The following is a 26,348-nucleotide window of genomic DNA, read 5'->3' on the forward strand; positions in this document are numbered from 1 at the left end:
AAACCCCACAAGTGGACAAATCTAAACTTGTTTTTAATAAAAACAAATATAAAAGTGCAGATAATAAATAATACTGCTAATAATAATAACATTATAGAAACGCAAATTTTCATGAATGAACTGACCACTGCTTTCAGCTGGTCAGATGCATCGTCCATTTTTAAATCCTCAAAATAACAACTGCCAGCAATGCGCTTTAACACGCCTCCTTTCTAGACCAGCACGAGTCCACAAAGTGGCACAAATGGATTTGCTATTTAAACATAGTGGCGCAAAATGGGAAAATTAGGGTTGCGTTAGTTTGAAAATAGCAACAAATCGTACCAAACACGTCTTGCACCTTATTGTACCAGGTGTATGATAGGGCCCTTTGTTTTATTACTAATAGACATACAATAACAGTGTCTGACCAAGTAGTTGAAAATCTAATCCTTCTGACGGATTAATCAAACAGCAAAGCACAAACAGAAATTAATGTCTTCTGGAATACTGACTGAATTTTTGTGCTCATTTGAAGCTTATGATAAATATATGTGCCCATCATCTCAAAGCTTTATATATATTGGATTGAAATAAAAGGTGTAAAATTAGTCAATAATTATTTTACACCCAAGTCTGCTAATGAAGGACCACTGTAAGCCCTATTCTAATGATAATTGTTTTTAGGGAGGCATAATAGATTTTAAAATTTGCAGGAGAGATTCGTTCTGTCCAAATCCAGAATGTTTTTTGTCAGAATGTTGTTTTTTTTCTTCAACCACCCAGGTAAAATGACCAAACTCAGTTATCTACTTGGTGATTTTATTCCATCGAAATCCACATCTCTAAGGAGGTTGATCTAAAAATGGATTTTAAAAATTCCAAGTGGCCACTCTTCGTCTCATGTCGTGAATTTAAAATGGACTCTTTTCTAGAAAGATTGTCCATGTTATAGCTATCAAAAAGCCACCTCTTCTGTGTTGTGTTGTAGTCTAATTAAGTTGGCTGTTGTCATTATGATAAATGCACCAGCAATGATTCCATAAATCTACCATGCTTTTGATCAGGTTTAGAGGTAGGATTTTCTTTTAAAGATGTCTCCATGAGAAACAATTGTCATCTGAATAGGGAATTCAGTCTGCAGGTGTCTACAAATGCTTGTAATAACAATGCCTCGTGGGCGTGGTCGCATTAAAACTAACGAGATCAGACTGAGAAACTAGACATAGCGTTGGTTTCATACTGATTACTTTATTAAAAGTAGACACTTAACAGATTCGGTTTATGTATTGATCTTATCTGTACGATCAAAACTGAAAGTGTAATTTAAGTTCATTTCAGCAGTTTGACGACACCATAGGTCAAAACGCGTATACGCGGTCTTCGACCCCAAGGGGTTAATCGTCAATTTACAATATATATTCTCAAGACATTTTTAGGCTAATGTGTTTAAATCCCTATTCAGATGGCAATTGTTTAAAAGATGTGCTCCGAGTTTGCTTAGTAATGCGAGTAATGTTAGTCTGTGTCCTACCAACAAACTATTAGATGAAGATGTAGCCTTCAACTTCACAAAAATGTATAAAAACGCTACAAAAGTGGACCAAGATATATTAATCCTGCGTCTGTCAGTCTCCGCTAATGTCAAGAAGAAGGCCAGGGGTTTCTGTGAAATACTGCCTTTTTCCTGTGTTCCCATCACAGGATACCTGTCTGCAAGGCTACATTTCTAAGTGTCCTTTATAAGTTTATTCTTTAAATAATTTCTGTGAATACCGAATGAGAGGATGATAACTTGCGCCAAAAGCTGTTGTGATGTGCGCGACTGTTTGAAAGATTTCATTACCGCAGATTGTGTGTTTTTCACCTGCTTTTTTTGCTCACAGTTATTTTTGTTAATATGGACTAATTATCATTCTTTAAAATAACATTGCTTTAATATGAGATTACCAAAACTAACTCAGAATCTTATTATTAATCAATCTTTGTATAAACTATTCAATATATTTATGATGTATTGTTTTTTTAACCAATTTAAGATGTTTGACAATGTTAAGATAATATGTTGCATTTTTGGCATGTTTTTTTTTTTTTTGACTTATTTATGAACTATTTATGGACATAAATATTGTGTTCCTGGACTTCACTGAGCTCAAGTAATAGTTTCATGTATAACGGTTGTGAATGAACTTGACTGTTGATGTCTTAAATAATAATGTCAAATAACCAACATTTCTCAAAATGGATATATCTCGTTTTGCAACAAAACTTCATTTACAAAAATAAATTTTAGTAGATTTGCTATATGTAAGTTTATCAAGTTTACAGAGTTTTATAGAGTGCATTGACTCTCACAAGTGTATCTCAAGTTTTTTTTTTTTTTTGTGTGATTAATATATTTTAAATAAACTGCACACAAAAAAGTACATAAACTTTTTTTTCTGATTCCTTCTTAAAACTCTTCCCTCTTAGTCACACACCTGTCTAATGGCTTATTATGCAGCTCATTATGCAGGTCTTTGTCTTCTCAGGTGTGACTCACTGCATAGTAATGATAGTTCACGCCTTCTCACATAAACCATTTTCACTCAAAAAGTGACTTGGAAATTTTAATTTATTATATTGTTTTCTGTGACCAAGTAAACAAGATGATTCTCACATCATTTTGAAGAAAAAACACCTGGCTTCAAGACCCAGTTCTCAAAAGTCTTGTGCACAAATGTTCTCTGTGTGTTTCACAGCCTTGTTTCAGTGACTTCAACATTGTGACTTCAACAGTGTTTCACTAACCACGCATAAACATTTTTTTTTTAAAAACACAAACACATACACACATGCTGCTTAGGTATTATTGTATCCCAACATGTGCTGTTTACAGTGCTATCACCCTTTAGCCATTAATATGTTTTCAAAATATTGAAAACAACACAAATGTCAGGGCATGTCAAAACTTCTCCAGAGCCTTAAAACACCCTCAGACTCCAGAGGGTTAAGCCTGATTCACTTTATTTGTATTTATGTAGTAAAAATAAATGTAAACATTTCAATCTTTATTTTGCTGTTAAACTTTATAAATCAATTTGGCAACAATGGCTGCTTGACTGAATTGATGTGTGTCACATGACTTTTTAAAGGAGTGTTGTTAACAGGTCACTTTGTGTGTGTGTTTTTTATTATTATTATTATTTTTTTTTTGTAGGGAGATATTGGTACACCAGGAGTAGATGGAATTCCTGGCATTAAGGTTTGTAACACTTTTGTAAATGTATTAATCAGAAAGTGTAAAGGTAGCCAATGCTTATTTTACACCAAAGCCTGCTAAAGGAGGACCACTGAAAGCCCTATTCTAAGCCCTATTTTAGGCATCAAGGTTTGTGACAAGTTGGGGGCAATTTCTTCCACAATATATATATTGTTCGCATGAGCAAATCAGCAAAAATGAAGGTAAATATCAAAGGCGAGGATGATTACTCGCGTTTACTTGCTTGAATCCCATGCTTAGAGGAAGCACAACTGATGCTATCGGTTACCTTTGAAATAGACTAAACAAACAGCGATGATAGTGCACCCACAGTCCTGCTGTTTTCGAGAGCTCAAGATAAAAAAAAAAAAAAAACACACATGTTCTTTTGAAAGCAGCAGTCACTGCTTTCATTTTAATTATTCACTGAAAAAATTATCTCTGAAAAACTGTTGCAAGCTATTTATTTGTGTTAAATTTAAACAAACAAATTAAATTTAATAAAATTCAACTTAATTTGTTGGTTTAACTTCAGTCCAAATAAATTGTTTACAGCCACTTAACATAAAAAATGAGTAAATCCGAGGATTCATATCTGAATATTTTTTTTTCAGTGTTCTTTGAACAAATTAACAGGCCTATATTAACCGTGTGCATGTGATCATCCTTTCATTATGTTTCACCTGCTTTCTTTTGCTTAGTTATGTTTGTTAACATGGTTTAATTATATTTTTACAATAACATTGCTTTAATGGGAGATTACTCTATATTTAGATATATGACAATACTTCTTTTTTTTAAATGTAATGTTTGTTTTTTTTTAAAGAAAAATTTTGTTGCATTACAAAATGCACCTATAATGCTATATTTTCATTGTTCTGACACATTAAAACATTGTGGCTATGAAATACTTATTTGTTGTGGTCAGAGCAAAATTTTGTAAATCCTTAATTTTGAGCCGTAAAAAGTCCTGTGAAATAAAAACTAATTGCATTGCGACAACCCATTTGCTCATACACACTAAGCAAGCTAATACACAACACAAACAAGAAGTTAAATGAATAAGCAGGCATGTTGTGGACATAACACAACATCTAAAACAAATCATCTTTCAAATTTATGCATATAAAATATATTTCCCAACAAAAAAAGTGTGGCTAGTGAAAGTGGCGAGTGGCTAGTAATGTTGGAAATCTACTAGCCACAGTGGCTGGTGATATAAAAAGTTAATGTCAAGCCCTGTATATATATATATATATATATATATATATATATATATATATATATATATATATATATATATATATATATATATATATATATATATATATATTTTTTTTTTTTTTTTTTTTTTTTTATAAAGAGAGAGAGAGAGAGAGAGAGAGAGAGAGAGAGAAATAAAAAAAATCCATATTCACAAGATCCATTAAGATATTATCTACTGCCCACTTAAAAAGTCTCAATAACAAAAGTCAAATATCAATTATCATGACCATATTATTTAAAATCATAAAATGCATAATGTTGGAGCACATAATGTTTGAATAAAAATGTCCTTCCTTCTATTTATGGAGGCCTAAATCTTCTCTGATATAGATCATCCCTGATAGCTCATGCACATCTATTTGATGTGTGCATTTACATCTGAAAGATATGTTTTAGAGTGTTTGTTCATCTGCAATACATCTCACATTAGTTGTTAAACAGATGTTTCTAGTTTATTATTTATTTCATAAAATCAAAGTTTGTCAGATCTTTGTACAAAGCAAACGAAGCTGAAGTGGGATTCATGTACTGATCACTTAAATTCAAGACTGACTAAATTAAAATTATGTTATTAAAACCTCCAGAGAACTGGATGTTTTTTAGGCAACGTGTCATTACTAAGGGAAGTCAAAAGATATAATGTCATCATTAACCTGCAGGCTGAGAGGGGATGTGAAAAGATTGTAAAAAAACTGATTGGGGCTGCGGTGAAATAACAATATACAGTATATACGTAGGAACTGCAAGAAAAAAATATAAATGAAAAGAATGTAAAATAAATAAATAAGTATAAATAATGGCTGTGTGTGCAGGTAGCCTAGAGCTATATATATATAACGGAATCATAAAGTCTTTAAAAAACATTTGGTGTAGAACAAAATCTGCTGTCAGGCCTAGCCTCGGTAATTGGGAGCACCGTAGAATTCCTGATATATATATATATATATGTAAATGAGAAATTCTACGGTGCTCCCAATTACCCAGGCTAGGTCTGACAGCAGATTTTGTTCTACACCAAATGTTTTTTAAAGACTTTATGATTTATTATGGGTAACATGAGCATCATATATTAGCCTTACATATTTTAATTGAATTGTTATCTGTTATGGTATCACCATTCTGAATGCATGTTTTCTTTTGTATGCCTGTTTTATCACTGTTTTTCCCCCAATAGGGTGACAGAGGTGAACGGGGTGAGAAGGTAAAATACATTTTCACTCCAGTAATTTTGCCAGTGTTGCATTGATTTGCATCCTTTTGAAACATCATGTTGCATCATAACATGCATATATGTTGTTAAAGAAATATAAAAGTGTACCCAAAGCCCACCATATGGTTATGGTAATAAAGTAATGAACCACTGGAATAGCAAAACATTGAAAACTGTTGGTTTAACTTGGTCCTCTAACTTTGAACAAGGGTCACATTTTCTCAAGTTGTTCTTAATATCTAATCATTCAAAGCATTAGATAGCTTTTATAATTTCTGAACAAACAACTAGCACCTTGCAGTAAAACCAAGCAGTACTGAAGTCGCACAAAATAATTGGAATTTGCACTAGGCAATTGTTGATTTTCTCTGATTTTATGAATCATCATGTCATCACAAATGTGTTCCTAAATGACCTCCATAGAGGAAGCCAAATGTACTGTATGTGGCACAGTACCAGACAATTTAGGCTACCTGTCAAAAGCTCTTTATTCTTAGCAGCTGCAGCTGTCCCCTGGCACTACTCAAGAGGACAGTGTTGATGGAGTGTAGTTGGAAACTGTTGCTCTTTATGTCTTGGATCACTTCTTCGAGGGATCATACTTGAAACCATTGGCAAACGTATCCCTAACCATTTACTCCCACCACTCTGTTTTTCTAAAATTGCTCATTTAGAACAGCTTTGGATCATTTCGTCTAATTGAGTCAAGCGCCCACACAGTTTCAAACAGGTCAAATATAATGAAGCAGATTCCAATCCACCTTAGTCCTGAAGTGCATCCAGACATTTTATGGAGCTTAAAAGGGCTGGAATCAAAAGTTACTTAAAAAATAGAAGATTTATTATATGAAACTGTGTAATTATATATGAAATTGATTTAAAAGTTCCCAGCAAACGGAGGTGTATTTATTAGGTTCATTGTCTATATCTAGTCCAAAAGCATGCCTTGTGAGCATGATCTGTGGACCCTTAACATTTTTTTTCTGGAATTAGTTTGAACTTAACTGTGCAATTGAGAAAATATTAAGAATCATACTTTATATCCATTAAATAGTCTGTTAAAGAAAAAATATATATTTTCCACTCATTTTGGTGTGTTTAAACTGTTTAAGCAATTAAGTTGCTGCTGAACAATTATACCATAAATTTCCAGTGCAGTGTGAGTTGATGCATTACTGAAATCGTATAAAAAACATGCATTGTATGCCTGGCCTTAGACTGACCTTTCATTTGGATCCACTTGCATCCAGTTTGCCTAGACAACTAACAGAAAAGGCTGGGCAAACAGAAAATTTTAGTTGTTTATGTACATTTTTTAGTTTTTTTCAGGCCCTACTTTTCTTATTTACTTTCCATAAAAAATATTAGTTACTTAAAATTTTTAAACTGTGCCTCACTAGAACAGGTAGTTGAATCCATTAGCAGAAGTGTAATAAGGCCAGTGGTAAAAATCAGTTTCAGTACAACGTGCTGAAAGTCAGTAGTTTAGGCACAGGCAAAAGTTAGAAACACAGGCTGACAATATAATAAACAGACAAATCCAAACAGTAATCCGAAGGCAAAAATAGGTAGTGATGTGACATTCTTCGTCTGAAAAAATAAAATTACACCTTGCAGTAAAGCTTCTTGATTTGTTTTTCAATAACCAAATGATCCTTGATGTCCAAAGCTTAATTTGCATCTAAAACCATGTGAGTGCTTTGTACTTTGATTAAAAAGCATAAAAACGGGCATTAGTAAGGTGTATTGCAAGAAATTAAGAGTCATTTACCACACATATTAACAGTGGGATGTGAAAATAAGGGACGCACCCAAAACCAAGAGTGTCTGCATTTGCCCCACGTGTACGGAATCCGTCTATTGATCACTCTGAATCGTGTCTGACTGTCACGCACCACAACATGAATTGACTGTTTTGAGGATTGTGACGAGGGGCAACGGCGCCTGTAATATAAAGAAAGGGAGTCCTGCAGTTTTTTTTCATAATTGTTTTCATGCTTAAATGAAATGAAAGCCAAAACAGATTTACATTTAAGAGCAAGAGGTATCACCTGGTGAATCGGTGGTATGAGTTGCATATAGGAAGGATCAGTTCTTTAATGTTTATTCCCACCCTTCGTAGAAAGAAGAAAAATAAGTGAGAAATATGGGAAAATACCTTTACGAGATGAGAGCAGAATAGAATTGTAAAATAAGGGGAAAATGGGAGGGTTGACCGGTATGTAATTCAAAAACATTTTATTATGGTTCAAAGGACTACACTGGTACCAATTCTTATGAACAATTCTGACAATGTTCATTAAGCACAAAACCTTTATAGTAAGTTTTGGCCATCTAGGCAAAGGTTGTATCTATAGGCTACAGATTTTTACAACCCTGATCACGTAAACGCGTGTCTGTTTTCTTTCTGTATATCTGTATTTATTTACCTCATCTATCCATGTATTTTGTTTACAAATAAATGCAGATAATTTAATCAATCCTCCCTGCAACACTGCGAGCTTTGAACAGCACATCAGTCTTGATGATTGTACATTTTGTCTAAAAATACAAGATGATTATGGTCAGTAAACAGAATAACTGGAAAACTACTTAAACCTACATACACATAAAAAAACCTGCATAATAATGCCATTGTTTTCTTCTAAATGGTTGAGTAATTTACTTGATGGTTGTTAAACTTTGAAAAAGATAACATTCTGGATGCTCGATGCCATTGGTGTTGTCTATGAGCACTGCAACTGCGCCAACAGCGCTTGCATCAATCTTCAAGGTGAACGTTTTTTTTTTTTGTTGTTTTTTTTTTACGTCTAGTGTGGCCAACACAGTTGTGCTAAATAAGACAGCTTTTATATTCTCAAACACCTGCTTACAATCGTCCGTCCATGCAAATTTACAGAATGAACCAAGCAGCAATGTCAATGAATTCTTTCAGAAATTGCGATTTTTAACCCAAAATTCCTAAAAATCAAATGCAGTTCTTTCCACGAAGCTTGAATAGGGAATTCTGCAAGGGCATTTACTTTTGCATTCACCGGTCACACTTGACCAAGACCCACTTCGTCATCTCAGTATGTGACTGTAGCTTGTTCAAAATCACATTTGGTATACTTAATTGTGAGGGATGCTTTCTTAAAACATGTGAATACTTTCCTGAGAGTGGAAATATGATTCGCCCAGCTATGGGAATAAATCACGACATCATCACAGTTAATGAGTCTCTGAAATGTGGCTCAGGTGTTACGCATGCCAAAATCATTACACAGTATTGCATAAAATTATCCAGAGACACAAAAGCAGACAAATCAGATGCATGAGCTGTAAGAGGAACTTGCCAGTATTTACAGTAATTTACTGACGAATGTTGCAGTCAATATCACCTATGCAGTCCTCCATGTGCGAAAAGGGAAAACAGTCAGGGACAGTCACAGCATTAAGTTTTCTGTAGTCAGTGCAAAATCTAGCAGTACCATCACTTTTTATGACCTCTAAGCAAGGTAACCTCCAGTGAGCAAACACTAAATGGGACTAAATACAAGACTGCTTTTCTTATGGCAAACAACACTAAAGGTGTACCCTCATCTCAGTCTTTCCCTGTGTCCAAACAGTATTTACGAAGCATTGACTTTAATATCTGGTGGAACCATTCTAAAGCTTCTTGGCTCTCTGGATGGTACACACTGGCTATTCTATAAGAAATGTTTAAAGTTTTTAGTACTTGTGCAAAAAGTTTTTAAATACAATTCGTATCTTGGCCAATTTGAACCTCTCTGCTGCACCTTCTCTCCTCCTTAAAACGAGTGTTTCTCTCTTCTGATTGGCCCGCTCTACCCCTCATTGGGTGTTCAATCATGCTCAGCTCTCCACATACTCCCACCTCCAGCCTCAGGGAAGCACTCTTACTGAGTTTACGGCTAATGTACAGCACCAGCCATTACACTCCTGCAACCTCCTGGGAGAGATCCACCCCCAGACCCCAATCGGACGCTACCGTCTGCAATAGAAAGAGAAGAGCAAAGTCAGGAGCGTGCAATAGCAGCCCCCCACAGAGTATAGATTCTACCATTAAGAAGACCTTTTAGCACTGCTCCAACCATTGGACAATGTCCAGTCTCTCCTTTTTAGTGAGATCAGTCAATGAGCTGACGAGGGCCAAATAAATAAGCACAAAACCTATAACAGGCTATAATAACCTATACAAAGTCTATAACATCCCGTCAGTCCCAAAAACTTTCTTACCTCATTTTTGGTCTTGAAGAGCCCATATTATACATGAAATAGGGTCATATCTTGGTTGTAAGGGTCTCCAACAACAGTCTAATATGCATGCAAGGTCAAAAAACACTTTCTTGGTCTTATAATCTGCATTATGAATCGTCCAGTGATTCATTTGTTCCCAAACCCCTCCTTAGCGCGAAGCTAATCTGCGCTGATTGGACCGATGACAGTCTGTTGCGATTGGTCGACTGCCTTCAGTGAAAGAGTGAAATGACCAACAGCTAACCAGCAATATAAAAGTAATCACAGTTCATACACGCTTGATAGTGTAAGGCGTGGATTTTAGCTGCCAGTGGGTCAATGTAAATACAGACGACTAACTATTTTATTGAGCAAAAACTCCAAAAACTGTTGAGGAGATCTTCTAGCTTGTCTCACTCTGCTCTTTTCACAGACACACACACACACACACTCTTCCTTGCGCGTGCGCACACACGCACACGCACGCACACACACTACCCTCCTCCACGGAGCTCCGTAAACAAAGCAGCACGTGTCGCGTTTTTAACGTGGCTTTGCACGTGATATGAGAATATAGCGAGTTAACCTGATACAGTACACGCGGTTACAAGTAACAAATCACAACTAAATACATTTGCAAGCTAGAGTCAATGAGGCAACAACTTTAATTGCACGTACTTACACATGAGAAATGGAGGAAGAAACCCATCCTGACGTCCATCAGTAAGTTACTCTTTACTGATCCTTCCTTTAACAAACGCCGATGAAGTATTCTTTGTAGCATGTAGTATCCAGAAGTTTCCAGTAGTTTCCAACTGCTTGGTTATAATGCTGAGGTTTCATCTTTGGGTAGAGACTCGATAATATCCATCTGCAGTGTGACTTCAATCGACCGGCACGTTTGTGTGTGTGTGTTTGTGGGTGTGTGTGTGTGTCTGGGTTTCTGTGTCAGAGGGCGGGGCCGCAGGTTTCAAATCTCCCGGGTTTGCGCATGCACGTGAATAACTTGGTTTCGTTAGTACGTCATGGCGAAACACCTAATGACTCGTTATCATGGCGACTCGTTTAAAGCACTCTGAGTCGACTCTTTTATAGATGAATCAACCGTTTTAAACACTGTACTCTTACAGATTTAAGCCTTAGCTGGATACTTCACTTCACTTAGAGCTGTGTTACACACTACATGGAAGGGAATTTTCAAAAACCCATAATATGGGCTCTTTAAGACTGAATTCTACTTTCACATCAAGCGCTGGCGTATGCTCCGTGGCTGTCTGCGATGCTGACGTATACCTCTCAAAAAAATGTAACAACACGTCACAATGACGTGTAGCGCAAGCTCTGTGATTGGTCAGATTGGTAACGCTAACAAGTGTGGGTGGAGGCGAGAGCCACACGAGCCTGATTCAGTGTTTTAAAAAGTGTGGAGTCCTGTGAAGGAGCTCCATATTGTTCCTTGTTTACCTTATGATTAAAGTTGTTGCAGAATCCAGCCTCAAAATGAGCTAGTTTGAGCCACTTGTACATTAAAGTCCTAACAGGTCCTAACAACCATGCCCAGTACTGTCTTGATATGTTGCTGAATATAGTTAGTACGAGCGAGCAGGAGCGACAACACATCACACATCACACGTTAGAGGTGCCAGATGATGATGAGCTGTTTTGCTAAGAGATGATTGCCCCTGGTCACCAGAGTACCCAGCCGTTCCCAGCCAGTGCAATAGAAGAGTGCCCCCCTGTAGTTGCATCACTGGGAGAATCCGCCTCATTGCACTGCAGTCTAGATGCTGGTGTGGGCGGTTCTCGCAGTCTAGGCCTGGGAACAGGAAAAGAAAGAGGAGGAGAAGAGAGAGGTTATTTCGCCGACCCTGGCCCTCGCCACCAGGTGATCCTCCGCCAACTTGATGGCCATCCCCAGGTCTTCTGGCTTGTGGCATTACACCCACTCCAAAGTTCGGTAGGTGAGGCGGGAGATGAATTGGTCCAGCGCCATGGCATCCACCACCTGGGAAACGTTCCGGCAATCCTGGACCAGCCATCTGTGGCAGGTGTCATAAAGCTTTTTCAGGAACACAAAGGGCTCACCACTTTAGACCTATTCCAGCGACCGGAAGCACTGGCGCTGCTCCTCCAACATCCTCTCGAAGAGATCTAGGAACACTTCTGGGTTGTCCTCCGATTCCATTTTTTGTAAAGTGATGGGAGTGGGCCAGATCTCCTGGGCCAGCAGACTCTGGATTAGCTTGCGGTCCTCCTGCTGGGCTTTTCAGTTCCACTAGTGGGTGATGTTGTTCTCTGAATGACTTCCGCACATGGACTAGTAAACGGAGTGGACATTCTGGCAGCTAATTTTTTTCTACTTCCTGGGTTTTGGCACCACTGTAATATTGTTCGTTGTTATTGTGGGAAGAAGAAGACAGGGTTGGCAATTCAGGTAAGCAAATGTCTTTATTTTTAATAATCACACAACTTGTGAAGTTGTGTGTGTGAATGTTTGTGTTCTCTCTCTGCTCTGGGCTGCTCCTTCTCTTCTCCTTAAAAACAGTGCCTCTCTGGCCCAATCACAAACAGGTGTTATTTAATATTTCTGATTGATCCGCTGACTAGCTGCCAGGCTCTAAGCATGCTCTCCCCCTTATTGGGTGTTCGATCAAGCTCACTTCTCCACACAGACATTGTTTCTGGAACATCACATTTATCATCAGTTTTTTTTTGCCAATAGTCATCAACACATCGTTCACAAAGCTAGGTGCCATAAAAGTCTAAGCCAAATCAGCCACATTAGCAAATTTACGTACTTGCGGTCATGTAGAAGCACACGCAGGAAAAACGTAAGAAAATTTTTCTATGAATTTGTCAGAATGGTCTGACAACACAGGTTTATCACACATCTCTAACACTGGCATGAATTTACCACCAGCAAGATTATTGCCAATAATTTCATTTACACAGGGCACAGGTAAACTGTCCACACATCAACGTGTACAGAACAAATGTACAAATCTGGCTGTAGGTAAATTTCATAAAGTGAAACTTTCACAACACCTATCTCAATCCCTTACACCAGGGGTGTAAAACTCAATTCCTGGTGGGCCGAAGCCCTGCACAGTTTAGTTCCAACCCTGCTTCAACACACTTACCTGTAGGTTTCAAACAAGCCTGAAGGACTCAATTAGTTTGATCAGGTGTGTTTAATTAGGGTTGGAACTAAACTGTGCAGAGCTGCGGCCCTTTTGGAACTGAGTTTGACATCTGTGCCTTACACTAATACATGACTTCCACAGAATGTCTCATCTTTTTTTTTTTGTGTCTGTGGATTTGCCCAGACACAAAACCTTCCAAAAGAAAATGCTTATAGCATAACTGGGATATGATAAAAACTCCCTGAATTTTACCAACATCCACTGTTTTTACAAAAGCAACTCTTTTAGGAACCACTTCTTAAGCACCTTGTTGCTTACACATTAACACAGCACAATTAGCTAATTAATGTCCTGTCTTATGGCAATAAAAACATAGTCTTCACTGGTTTTTACTGTCTGATTTTTTAAATGAGTTGGCCTTTTAGAAATAAAACTTGCAAGAACTTTTTAACGTGAGCAGGGGTAAATACATTCTTGTGAGTCAGTGCAAAATCATCAGCAAGGACTAAAGCCTGAGCACACTTTTAAACTCATCCAGCAAGATTTATTCATGCAATGCTTGGAAATCAAACACTTTTCTAGATGTGCACCACTTGTCAAATAGCACACACTTTTCTCTTGCGAACTCTAAAAATGTCTGATTAGCGATTTTATTTAATTTTTTTCTTTGATTTATTTTTGATAGGCTTGAGGTACAAGCTTGTAAACTATCAAAACTGCAGTTTTAACAACTTCAAAATTTAAATGGACAGAGCAGCGCACTCTTCCTGAGATTTTCCTAATAATTTACTTTGTAAAAGCACAGACCAAATTCCCTTAGACCAATGTAACGCAGAGGCAACTCATTCAAAAGCATTGAAATATGAGTCAACCTCTGACTCTCTGATCTGAGGAACAAGAGAAATATGTTTACTCACATTAAAGGAACTACTCTAAAATTGTAATTTAGTCGATGAATTGGTGACCTGCACAGATGGTGCTTGCCCAAGGGGAAACTGGTGTGTCTCTAGTAGCCTTTAGCTCAAGCTCACACAACTTGATTTCTTTCTCAGCCTTGATCTCCAGGTGACGAATTCAAGCCGTAACTCCATCTCAGCATGACGCTCTGCCACTCTCTCTCTCTCTTGGTCCCAGTCATTTCCCTCGCTGGCCAGCAGAGGTCACCATCCCCGGACTTTTAACCATTACGTCATCCACCTACACTGATAGCATGCACACCTGCAGCGCATCCACTTGATTACCCACCCTCTGGCATATAAGTAGCACACACACACTCACTTACTGCGAAGGCTTGTTCTGCCCCGGCTACACTACACATCTACACTGCCTGCTTTCCCGTTCCTTACCCTGCCTTGTTCCTCGACCTCGTCCAGCCAGACGCCTGCCTTGTACCTCTGCCTGAATACTGACCTTGATCCACGCCACCTGCCTTGAACTCTAGCCTGAATACCGACCTTGATATTCGTTGCCTGCCTCTGACCCATGCCTGCACACTCATACTGTGTTGACCTGCCACCAGCCCTTCAACGTAACACTATTGTTTGATGTGAGTTAGCACACGCATTACATCTGTGTTCTTGTTTTTATTAAACTGTGTTTAATAAACATACTGCAAATGGATCCCTCTGTGTCAGCCACTTCGTTACACAGACGTCATTGCCAGGTAAACTTTGCTGATTTTCAGCAGCCAACTGCAACACAGCCAGTTCATAAAATTTGTGCATAACAATACTCTTGATTTCTTGTTTTAACTGCTGTTTAGAAATCTTAATTTTTGTGCATTGGTCCAGCTGTTTAATATTTGATGCATTAACAAAACGCTCCAAATCAAAATCAGCCATCCTCGCGAGAAGTTTGTTTGACTCACAATAATGTAGACACCTGCTCTCAATCACCACCTTCCTTTTACAAATGTTTCTCCTTTTCACGAGCAACAGTAGATCTTACAATGCTCACCAAACATTAAGGATATCCCAAAAGGACCGCTACCACCACTAAATGTTACGTGTTTAAGTTGTTTTATTGGATGAGACGTAACATTAAGTGAGTCTCTAATGGTGCTGGGTGAAAATGAGAAAACACAACAAATTTATAAGTGAAAAAAATTATTAAGCAATGATAATCAAACAATGAATATACACATTTAGAATGTAATTTTAAAGAACCAAATTAACCATAAAACAGGAGTGTTCCCAAAACAAAGAAATAAATATAACAAAACAATCTAACTAAACCCCAACCCACCTAACTTACTAACCTAAGAAAAATCCAGAAACAATTACGTAATCTTCAGCATATGCAACGCTTAACTAAACTTCTTAATTATTCCAAAATTAATTACACATGTGGCAACTCCTCCATAAACTACCACATAAAACTGTGCTGCTTAAAATGACAAGATTTTTTGTAAATGACACTCTTAGCTATTAGCAAAACAAGATCTTATTTGATAATCCAATATTCATAAAGATAATTCTACTTCCTAATAATGAATAATACATTCAGCTGCACATACTTATCTAATAAAGCACTTATATCTAATAAAACACGACAACAGCAACAAAAATAATACGAACACAAATGAACAGGCTGTTCGACACAAGTGTGGAGTTTAGTGGAGAGCCAAGCGCTCTTGCTGAACAGCGAAAGCAAACACCTTTTAAATTTGCAGTCCAGCTCCTAATTGGTGTGCCGAGTCTGTCATAATGGTGATTGGCAGTCTTCTTGACCAATGGCTACACACCTAGGACAGGACAGAGTACACAACGGAAGAGAGACGAGAAAGCGAAACAGAAAAGAAACACAAAACCTCACAAAACATACGTGAAACAACATTTATTCATTCATTTTCTTGTCGGCTTAGTTCCTTTATTAATCCAGGGTCGCCACAGCTGTATCATCCGCCAACTTATCCAGCACATTTTTTACGCAGCGGATAGCCCTTCCAGCCGCAACCCATCTCTGGGAAATATTCACACACACACACACACACACACACACACACACACACACACACACACACACACACACACACACACACACACACACACACACACACTGCAGACAATTTAGCCTACCCAATTCACCTGTACCGCATGTCTTTGGACTGTGGGGGAAACCTTAGCACCTGAAGGAAATCCACGCGAACACAGGGAGAACATGCAAACTCCAGACAGAAACACCAACTGAGCCGAGGTTCGAACCAGCGTCCCAGCGACCTTCTTGGTGTGAGATGACAGCACTACCTACTGCACCACTGCGTTGCCACAAAACATAATACTCCCTCTGTAGCGAATATGGCCGACCAGACACATAATTACTTTGCTGTTATTCAACAAATGCACCAACTTTGCCCAGGGAAGACTGGATGTCCAGTCGTAATCTGATTCCAAGGTATTTATGAACCAAAGGAATGTGCCCACAGCATTGCACAGAAGAGACCTTTCCTTGCTGTACTAATTGATCGTTGACATTTTATCTTAATACGAGTGCAACAAATTAACATTTTAAGAGACTTGAACATTTCTGCCTCAGTTTTCATAAAATTTGCTTAGGCAAATTTCTCTTCTTTGGACAAAGAGTCATAAACCATGAGGCAGAGAGGTTAGTTTCTTAATTGGTCAAACTTTCCATGGAGGGTGGATACGAACACTCCCTATAAAGCTTGTTCAAATCAACGCTCTCTTGAACCATGCTCTCTTAACCCATAGCTCTCTAGAATCATCTCTCGGCTCTGCAACCTCTTCAAACTCCCTGCAAGGTCTTCAAGCTCTTCAACCTCTTCAAACTCTCTGCAACTTCTTCAGAAAGAACTTTTCTCTCAACTCTCTTCTCTTAAACCTCTTCAACTTCAACAACCTAAGTAGAGAAATCTCCAAGAAAGCAGGCGGTGACCCAGACGGAAAGGGTTAATTGCACAGCAGCCTCGCGAGAACCAACCCGGCAACCACATGCTTAACCAAGGGAGCTTCTATACATCACATTGACACACGCAAGTACACTTCCATCTCAACTGGTGTAAACTAAAGGCAACCATAAAGAGATAATAGAAGGATTAATTTGATTATGTTTGGTTCGCTTGGTTTGCTCTTACAAATTCCAAGGTTTTCCTATCATTACCTTCTCTCAACCTCCTACTTTACCTTCTCTACTCTTCTCTACACTTGTATGAATTTGTGGTTGTGTTGTGTTTTAGTTTCTGTTAGATTAGTCAATAAAGTTTAATTTTGTATAAAGAAAGGTGCCTTTGTATATTTATGAACCTATTGTCTTAAACTTCGATCTTGTTACCCTGCTCAAACTTAATGGGTTTTTATTTTGATAGCAATAACGTCATCCATGGTCAACACTGACCAAATATTAAAATCAATATTTAGGTATTGATATTAATATTGATATTTTAGCCTCACACGGGGCACCAAATAATGTAGTGGTAATTGGATTTATCAAATATTAAAATCAGTATCTTGTTATTGATATTAATATTGATATTTTAGCCTCACATGGGGCACCAAATAATGTAGTGATAATTGGATTTATCAAATATTAAAATCAATATTTAGGTATTGATATTAATAATGATATTTTAGCCTCACGTGGGGGCACCAATTAATGTATAAATAACAGATAAATAACTCCTTTTAACGGGGCACCAGACAGCTGTCCACTGTCAAAATAATTAACAATAAAATATTGTTAGTTAAATTATACAAATGAGGAGTTTATTATCTGGCCAAATCTGAAGGATAATGAGATCGTTTGACTTGTAGAGCCTTTTTCTGTATTATCAACACAAGGAAGACACAATTGCAATGAAGGTGTATTTATTAACAAAATAGCAATCAAGGGTAACTACTAGGGATCAGAATAACGGTAACGGTATCAGAATTTCACGGTACGGTAATAAACAGGAACTTCAATTTTAATAACAAAAAATTATTAAACCATGTAAAAAAATAAAGTTTCAATTTAGTATTGTTGAAAACTCATCACATTCAACATTTAATCACACTCAGCCCATCTACCCAGATGAGAGCTCTGCTAGTCAGACTTCTCATCAAGCATCTCCCGCTGGATCTAATCTTACTATATTTATTAAACGGGATATTTCATTTATCTTGTTGTCTTTATCTAACGACATATTCCCTGACTTTGGGCATTGGAATCTATTACTTGTTCTCAGGTAACGTGTTTTGGCTGAGCGCAAAGATAAGTTAATGATTAATGTAACCACGTACATTCTGTATATTGACTGATCGCTTGCCTTTATTTCCTATAATGTATAAACTTATTGTATGTTATACTTTTAAAATGGCCATTATCGATTCTTAAAACTGATACTCAGCAAAAGAGAGGCTGTGTTTCGTATTTTCACTGAAATTGAAAGGAGGCAGTTGTTATCGGCTCCGTTTAGTTATAAATATCCACACAGTGAAGATGACGCTCATCTTATGCAGCACGACGCCTCAACATGTCTGCTGTCTAAGTTGCTAATATTAAAATGAAAATAGGCAGTTCCTTAAATCATGTTTACATTTTATTGTTGAGAAAGTGAAACAACGAAGACAGGGTGATGTGAATGAAGTTATAAAGTACACTGTTCCCTTTGAAGATTTACTCGTGTCCTCGGTATAGTCTGCTTTTCCATATCAAACTGAGAAGAAGAGACTGCAGCCTTGATCAAACTTGCGAAGTCTGAACTTACACGGAGAGAATGCAGGACTGGACTGTGCGTGTTAGGCTACTTAATATTCAGGAAAAGCCCCAATCAGAGAGGCGAACGTCTGCAGCCCCGCCTCCATTTTCAGATGTCTCCGTTTTCCATCATCCACACTGAGACGGAGCAGCAGCGATTCAGAATGAAAACGGCCTCTCCAGCGTTTTCGAAACGCTCCGTTTTCGGCGCTCGAGAACTCCGGCGTAGTGTGGACGGTTGGTGTAACCGTAGCAAAACTTATGCGTTTTCAAACTAAAACGCATTAGTGTAAACGGGGCCTTAGAGTTTTCCAGCTCTTTTCATCCCCTTATTCTACAATAACAAAGAACTGAGGAAGGCTTTGTTATTAACGAATATCAGTTATAAACATCTAATTAATTAGAATATTTTATACTGAAACACACTATGCCAAGGTCTAATTTAGAGGGTTGTAAAGTGGTATATTTACGTTTCTGCCTTTGATGCAGTGGATGGAAGAAGTTGGATCTTCCTGCAAATCTTGAAGCATGAAACGAGCAGACTTGGCTCTCTTGAGCTTTGAGTGGAACAAAATCTGTAGATTCTGGAACACGCAGACTGGAGATTTCTAGAAGTGGTGGTTCGATGTCGGGAACATGCCGACGTCTTTATCCTTGAGCGTAGAAATCTGTATCTTCTGGAACACGCAGAAATTGGAGATTTCTGGAGGTGGTGGTCTGATGTCGGGAACAAGCCAACGTCTTTATCCTTGAGCGTAGAAATCTGTATCTTCTGGAACACGCAGAAATTGGAGATTTCTGGAGGTGGTGGTTCGATGTCGGGAACACGCCGTTGCCTTTTCTTTGAAGGTAGAGTTCTTGAAAATCTGGGACATGCAAATTTTTGGATTTCTTGATGCGATGGTTTCAGACGCCTTAGAAAAAGCACTGTGAATCCAATTACCAAATCCTTGCTGGAACACGCAGCAAAAGTTCTGATGTCTAGGACAAAACCCTGCAAACCACCATGAACCACACTTTGACCACTCTTCGACCACCTTTTAGGACACACACACTCTTCTTAACAGACACACTCTTCTTAACAGACTCTTTAGCAGACATTTCTTTGTTTAAGAGAATGTCTTTAATACTTTCTCTGGAAGGCGGGATTGAAGGATGTCACCTTTCAAATCCAGCATTGTGATTGGATGATCCTGTGAGTTAGTCTCATACAAAAGGGTTTTTGAGACTCTCCATGTTTGATTTTGTTTTAATATACACAATTATGCCGTCAAACTGTTGTATAAACGCAATATCACACTCGTAGCAGTGTGATATGGCTGTATATCGGCACTGGTGGGGGCACTAAGGCACGCCTCCCACCAGTGCCGATACACAGCCATATCGCACTGCTACTCGTTTGATATTGCTCATATATATAGTTGGGGGGGACAGGGACGGGGGGGACTTCTTGTATGAGCACCTGCTCCAACAGCGCTCGCATCAATCTCCAAGGTGAAAGGATTCGTGACATCTGGTGCGGCAAACACAGGTGAGCTACATAAGAGAGCTTTTATGTTCTCAAATGGCTCCTGACAATCATCCGTCTATGCAGATTTGCAGGATGGACTTAGCAGTAATATAAATTAATTTGCAACGATTGAAAAATTCTAACAGAAATTGCCAAAAATCGATGCAATTTTTCACGCATAGTTGGAACTGGGAATTCTGCAATGGCATCTACTTTCACATTCACAAGTCCCACTTGACCATGACCCACCTCCTTATCTAAATATGTGACTGTAGCTTGTACAAAATCACATTTGGCAGGATTTATTGTAAAGTATGCTTTCTCAAAATGCATGTAAACGTCCATAAGATTGGAAATATGATTCGCCCAGCTATGGGAATAAATCACAACATCATCTAAGTATGCGTTACAAGTCTCTGAAAAGTGGCTGACGGGTTACACATGCTGAAAGGCATTACGCAATCTTGCATAAAATTATCCGGAGTTACAAAAGCAGACAAATCTTTTTAGCAGAGAACACAACGAAAGAGAGACAAGAAAGCAAAACAGAAAACATACACAAAACACTACAAAACATACATGAAACATAACAGTATTTTGAGCTGAAACTTTACAAAAACATTCTTGAGACAAATAGGTGACATTCAATGTGGTAGTGGCAGGAGGAAACGAGGTGTGTTGGTGCTCTACTTCTTTGTCGCCCTCTAGTGGTAAGATGAGTGTGTGTGTTGTAGAAGTTACACGTAATGTTATATGTTAAGTAGATATTGTTGAATCTGAACTTATATTTTTATTTTGAAACCTGGTTCATTAAAACAAAAATTTAGCTATTAATATATTCCATATTAGTTATTGGTTATTTAATTCTCAGACCCACTCTGGGCCCAGAAAGGAGATTAAGTAAAAACTTCATTAACCCTGAAAGGAGGGAATCCACAGTTTTAAAATGGAATTATGTCAAACTTGAGAATGCAGGGGAAAGTCAGCCCCATTTCTAAAAGGGAAATAGCTTATACCCAGAATTAACTACTGTGGTAACTTTGTGAATCTAACCTGGTTAGGAGCAGGTTTTCTTTGGTAAAACTTTTTCAATACCACTAACATTTTTCAATCTCCTTATTGAATTGAGCCGCTGTTCCTTACAATGAGAAAACTGTATACTGTAAATTGTATACTTATTTGTCTATTGTTGACTACATTCTGCTATATTATTAATGTGATATGTTAACATGAAACAACAGTGTTAAATGAGGAAACACTTATTTTGCACAGATTTGTAAAATGATTTAATGTTTGTTTCATTCTCCGACAGGGAGACATGGGAGAGGATGGCATGAAAGGTGAAACCGGAGAGAAGGTCAGTCTAAAGATCGATAGCTTTGCAAATGTTGATAATTTTAAAGTTACAAAATGATTTTGTGAAATTGTTATTCATTGCTATACAGCTGTAAAGCATATAGGACAATTGGCACATTCAGACATTTATTTAAGATTATGGGGAATTTACAAACAATGAATACATATATACAAGATGGATTGTAAAGGCATGTGTCAATAATGGAATATTAAATGAAATGATTAAATGACAAATTTAAAACTACAGTTACCATAATAATAATAACAATAATAATAAAAATTATAATAAAAAAATAATAACAATATTAATAATAAATATAGCTGCAAGCAGCAATTAACAGGGTTTAAGCAATTTAGCAGGGTAAGATTATATAGCAGTTAGGACGTCTGTAAGTAGTTTATTCGACAATTAAATAAATTATTAGAGTATTAAAGTTTGTAGATTGAAATAAAAAATGTTTGATTAAACACTCCAGAAAAGCAAGTTCGGTTTTTCCATATTGACAAATCTTAAATGAACATTTCGAGTGACCAATTTTATGTCAAAGTATTCATTATAAGCGGCCCTATGGTATAATGTGTAAGAGGTAGTAGCAATAGAGGTATATATCGCAGTAGGTAGTGCTGTCGCCTCACAGCAAGAAAGTCGCTGGGTCGCTGGTTCGAATCTCGGCTCATATGGCGTTTCTGTGTGGAGTTTGCATGTTCTCCCTGTCTTCGCGTGGGTTTCCTCTGGGTGCTCCGGTTTCCCCCACAATCCAAAGACATGCGGTACAGGTGAATTAGGTAGGCTAAATTGTCCGTAGTGTATGAGTGTGTGTGAATGTGTGAGAAGTTCCCATTCCCTCTCATCTCTTGGAAGCTATCTCTCCTGCAGTCATACCAACACTGACTCACATAACTAACACATCTCTTGACTCTGGTTTATTCCCCACTTCATTTAAGCAGGCTAGGGTAACCCCACTGCTAAAGAAACCCAACCTGGACCATACGCTAGTTGAAAACTACAGACCAATATCCCTGCTTCCATTCATGGCCAAGATTCTGGAGAAAGTAGTGTTCAATCAAGTCCTGGACTTTCTTACTCAAAACAATCTCATGGACAACAAGCAATCCGGCTTTAAGAAAGGCCACTCAACTAAGACTGCCCTGCTCTCGGTCGTGGAGGATCTAAGACTGGCTAAAGCAGACTCTAAATCATCAGTCCTCATTTTGCTGGACTTGTCAGCTGCTTTTGACACTGTCAACCAGCAGATCCTGCTACCTACGCTCGAGTCACTGGGCGTTGCGGGCACTGTTATACAATGGTACAGATCTTACCTCTCTGACAGGTCATTCAGGGTGTCTTGGAGGGGAGAGGTGTCCAACCTACAGCATCTAAACACTGGGGTACCTCAAGGCTCTGTTCTTGGGCCACTTCTCTTCTCCATCAACACATCATCTCTAGTACCAGTCATCCAGAGACAGGGATTCTCCTACCACTGCTATGCTGATGATACCCAGCTATACCTCTCTTTTCATCCTAATGATCCCTTGGTTCAAGCTCGAATCTCAGCCTGCCTGTTGGATATTTCACACTGGATGAAAGATCATCATCTTCAGCTGAACCTCGCAAAAACGGAAATGCTTGTAGTTTCTGCCAACTCGACTCTACACCATAACTTTTCAATCCAGATGGATGGGGCAACCATTACTGCATCCAAAATGGTGAAAAGCCTTGGAGTAACGATTGATGACCAACTAAACTTCTCTGACCACATTTCTAGAACTGCTCGATCATGCAGATTCGCACTCTATAACATCAGAAAGATCCGACCCTTCTTATCTGAACATGCAGTTCAACTCCTTGTTCAAGCTCTTGTTCTCTCCAAACTGGATTACTGCAACTCTCTACTAGCTGAGCTTCCAGCTAACTCTATCAAGCCTCTTCAACTGCTCCAGAACGCAGCAGCACAAGTGGTCTTCAATGAACCTAAACGAGCACATGTCACTCCGCTGCTAGTCCGTTTGCACTGGCTGCCAGTTGCTGCTCGCATCAAATTCAAAGCTCTGATGTTTGCCTACAAAGTGACTTCTGGCCTTGCTCCTTCTTATGTGCTCTCACTTCTGCAGATCTATGTGCCCTCCAGAAACTTGTTTTCTGTGAATGAACGTCGCCTCGTGGTTCCATCCCAAAGAGGGAAGAAATCACTTTCGCTCACGCTCACGCTCAATCTGCCCAGTTGGTGGAATTAACTCCCTAACTGCATCAGAACAGCAGAGTCACTCGCTTTTTTCAAGAAACGACTAAAAACTCAACCATTTAGTCTCCACTTCACTTCCTAATCTGCAATTGCCTAACTGTACCCCAAAAAAAAAAAAATAAAATAAAATTTTAATACTACTAATACTTCCCTTCTTAGACTTTAAAGACCTGAAACTTGCCTATAGCACTTATTCATTGTTGCTCTTAGTTGTGTAAATTGCTTCCTTGTCCTCATTTGTAAGTCGCTTTGGATAAAAGCGTCTGCTAAATGACTAAATGTAAATGTAATGACAGCCATGTTTTTTGAAATATGCCAATGTCCTTATAGTATGTCATGACAACTTGGTCAAAGACGAAGTGGGGAGAAGGAGCAAGGGGAGGTATGGGAGGGTCAGACCAGGGAGGAACAAGAGTGAGTGTCCAATGTGGGTTTAGTGGGTCAGGTGCCCTGGCAGGAAACCAGGGATGCCCATGGACAGTCCCGCAGGAGACACAAGGCAGGGGGTTTTAGGAGACCCGGCTGGAGAGGCAACTGGACAGGAGTCGGCGGGACTAGAGGCAGCTGGACTGGAGCCGGCGGGACTGGAGGCAGCCAGACTGGAACCGGCGGGACTGGAGCCGGTGGGACTGGAGGCAGCTAGACTAGAGCCGGCGGGACTGGGGGTAGCTGGACTGGGATCGGCAGAGCAAGGAGCCAGGCTGGGGCCGGCAGAGCAAGGAGTCGGACTGGAGTCGGCAGAGCAAGGGGCCGGGCTGGAGTCGGCAGAGCAAGACGTCTGGGAGGTGTCGGCAGTGCAAGACGTCTGGATAGCGTTGGTAAGGCCAGGAACCGGGTTGGGACCGGCAGAGCATGGAGCTGGACTGGGACCAGCAGGGCAAGATGTCTGGATGGCATTGGTAAGACCAGGAGCCTGAGTGGCGCCGGCAAGGCGAGGAGCCTGGGTGGCGCCAGCAGGGCGAGGAGCCAGGGTGGCACCGGCAGGGCGAGGAGCCTGGGTGGCATCGGCAGGGCGAGGAGCCTGGGTGGCGCTGGCAGGGCGAGGAGCCTGGGTGGCGCCGGCAGGGCGAGGAGTCTGGGAGACACCGGTAAAACCAGGAGCGGGACTGGAACTGCCACTGTACTGCACTGTGGGGCTGGAGCCGACACTGGCGGGCACTCTGGGGCTGGAGCCGACACTGGCGGGCGCTCTGGGGCTGGAGCCGACACTGGCGGGATCTCTGGGGCTGGAGCCGACATTGGCGGGCACACTGGGGCTGGAGCCGACACTGGCGGGCACCCTGGGGTTGGAGCCGACACTGGTGGTCATTGGCAGTCCTCTTCCTACGCCTCCTCCGTCTGGTCGTCTGAGTAAGAGGAAGGGCGTTGTCAGCAGAAGAAGGAGCCTGCTCTGGGGCTGGAACTGACACTGGCGGGCATTGTGGGGCTGGAGCAGGCATTGGGGTTTCACAAAGTTTTTGAAGTGTCTCCAGAGGCTCAGAAAAAGGTGGTCTTTAAAAAGCCCGACCCGGATAAGCCCGCAGCTCCAACCCAGCTTCTCTCCTCCTTCCCACAGATAGATCAGCCAGCCCCGAAAATATACCTCTCTGTTGCTCATCACTCAGGCCTCCCTCCTGAGGGTTCTCCTCCTTCAAAACAACAGAGAGGGGAGAGCCAGAGATCAACAGAGCCGCCTTAATGAACCGATAAAGGTTCCAATCCTCCTCATATGGTGGCATTAGAGAACAGACTGGTTCCAAAAGTCCTCCCCGAAAGAATATCATTAACAGCATATCGCTTTAAGAGCTCTTTGGGGCTAGCTCCAAAAACTCCTTAAAGTAACGCTCAAAGGAGCAGTTACGTTGTTTGATGCGCACAATAACATCATCTGCTGGATCTATATTCGAGTTTGTTGTTCTGTCACGTTAGTGGAATTAAAACAGGAACAAAAACGGGTGTAGGATTCAAGTGCAGTTGTAATGATGTATTGTGCAGTGACAGAGAACAAAAATCCAAAAATCAAAGTGACAAAATAACAAACAAAACAAACAAACGAGGAACTCAAACAGATTAAACTAGAACTAGACTTTAGCAACTAAGACAGGATACAAACTGGAATCAGGAACACATACCAACAAGGATAAACGACGAACTAACAAACAAGGAAGAAATGGCTGAATATAAAGTCCAAGAAATCAACGGGTATAACAGAGACAGCTGTGATTGCAAATCAGTGTAAGTGAATTCCGGTGTGTGGGCGAGGTATGGATGGATTTGTAGTTCCCCTTCGGTTGGGGAACTTCAGTGCTATTCAAGTGATTTGATCTTGGAAAATTCATGTATGGGAGGATTCGGTTGGGTCCGGTCCTCCAGAGCGGTGCGTATAAAGTTGCAACTTCGCAAAGAGAGCAACACAGTCGTGCACCACGTCCTTTTCAGGACGGCACTCCGACTGTGCGTTTCTGGATGCAGTGATTTCCTGTCCTAG

The 26,348-nt window shown here is 39.5% G+C and overlaps 1 protein-coding gene across 25 annotated transcripts in view; it reads left to right on the forward strand.

Annotated features, from left to right (window-relative positions):
• The window catches only part of col25a1 (collagen type XXV alpha 1 chain), a 325,150-nt gene that overhangs the window by 223,406 nt on the left and 75,396 nt on the right, over positions 1-26,348 (forward strand). For all 25 annotated transcript variants that reach the window (XR_015496369.1, XR_015496370.1, XM_087262002.1 and 22 more), the window contains 3 exons: positions 3,179-3,223; positions 5,661-5,687; positions 21,595-21,639. Coding sequence is in view for 23 of the 25 variants with exons in the window: in XM_087262002.1 (XP_087118128.1) it covers positions 3,179-3,223; positions 5,661-5,687; positions 21,595-21,639 (117 nt within the window). In the remaining 2 variants the exon portion in view is untranslated. The remainder of the gene's footprint in view (positions 1-3,178; positions 3,224-5,660; positions 5,688-21,594; positions 21,640-26,348) is intronic.

Source organism: Danio rerio, chromosome 7 (genome assembly GCF_052040795.2).
Source record: "Danio rerio strain M-AB ecotype USA chromosome 7, GRCz13ab, whole genome shotgun sequence".
In the NCBI taxonomy this organism is placed as follows: domain Eukaryota; kingdom Metazoa; phylum Chordata; class Actinopteri; order Cypriniformes; family Danionidae; genus Danio; species Danio rerio.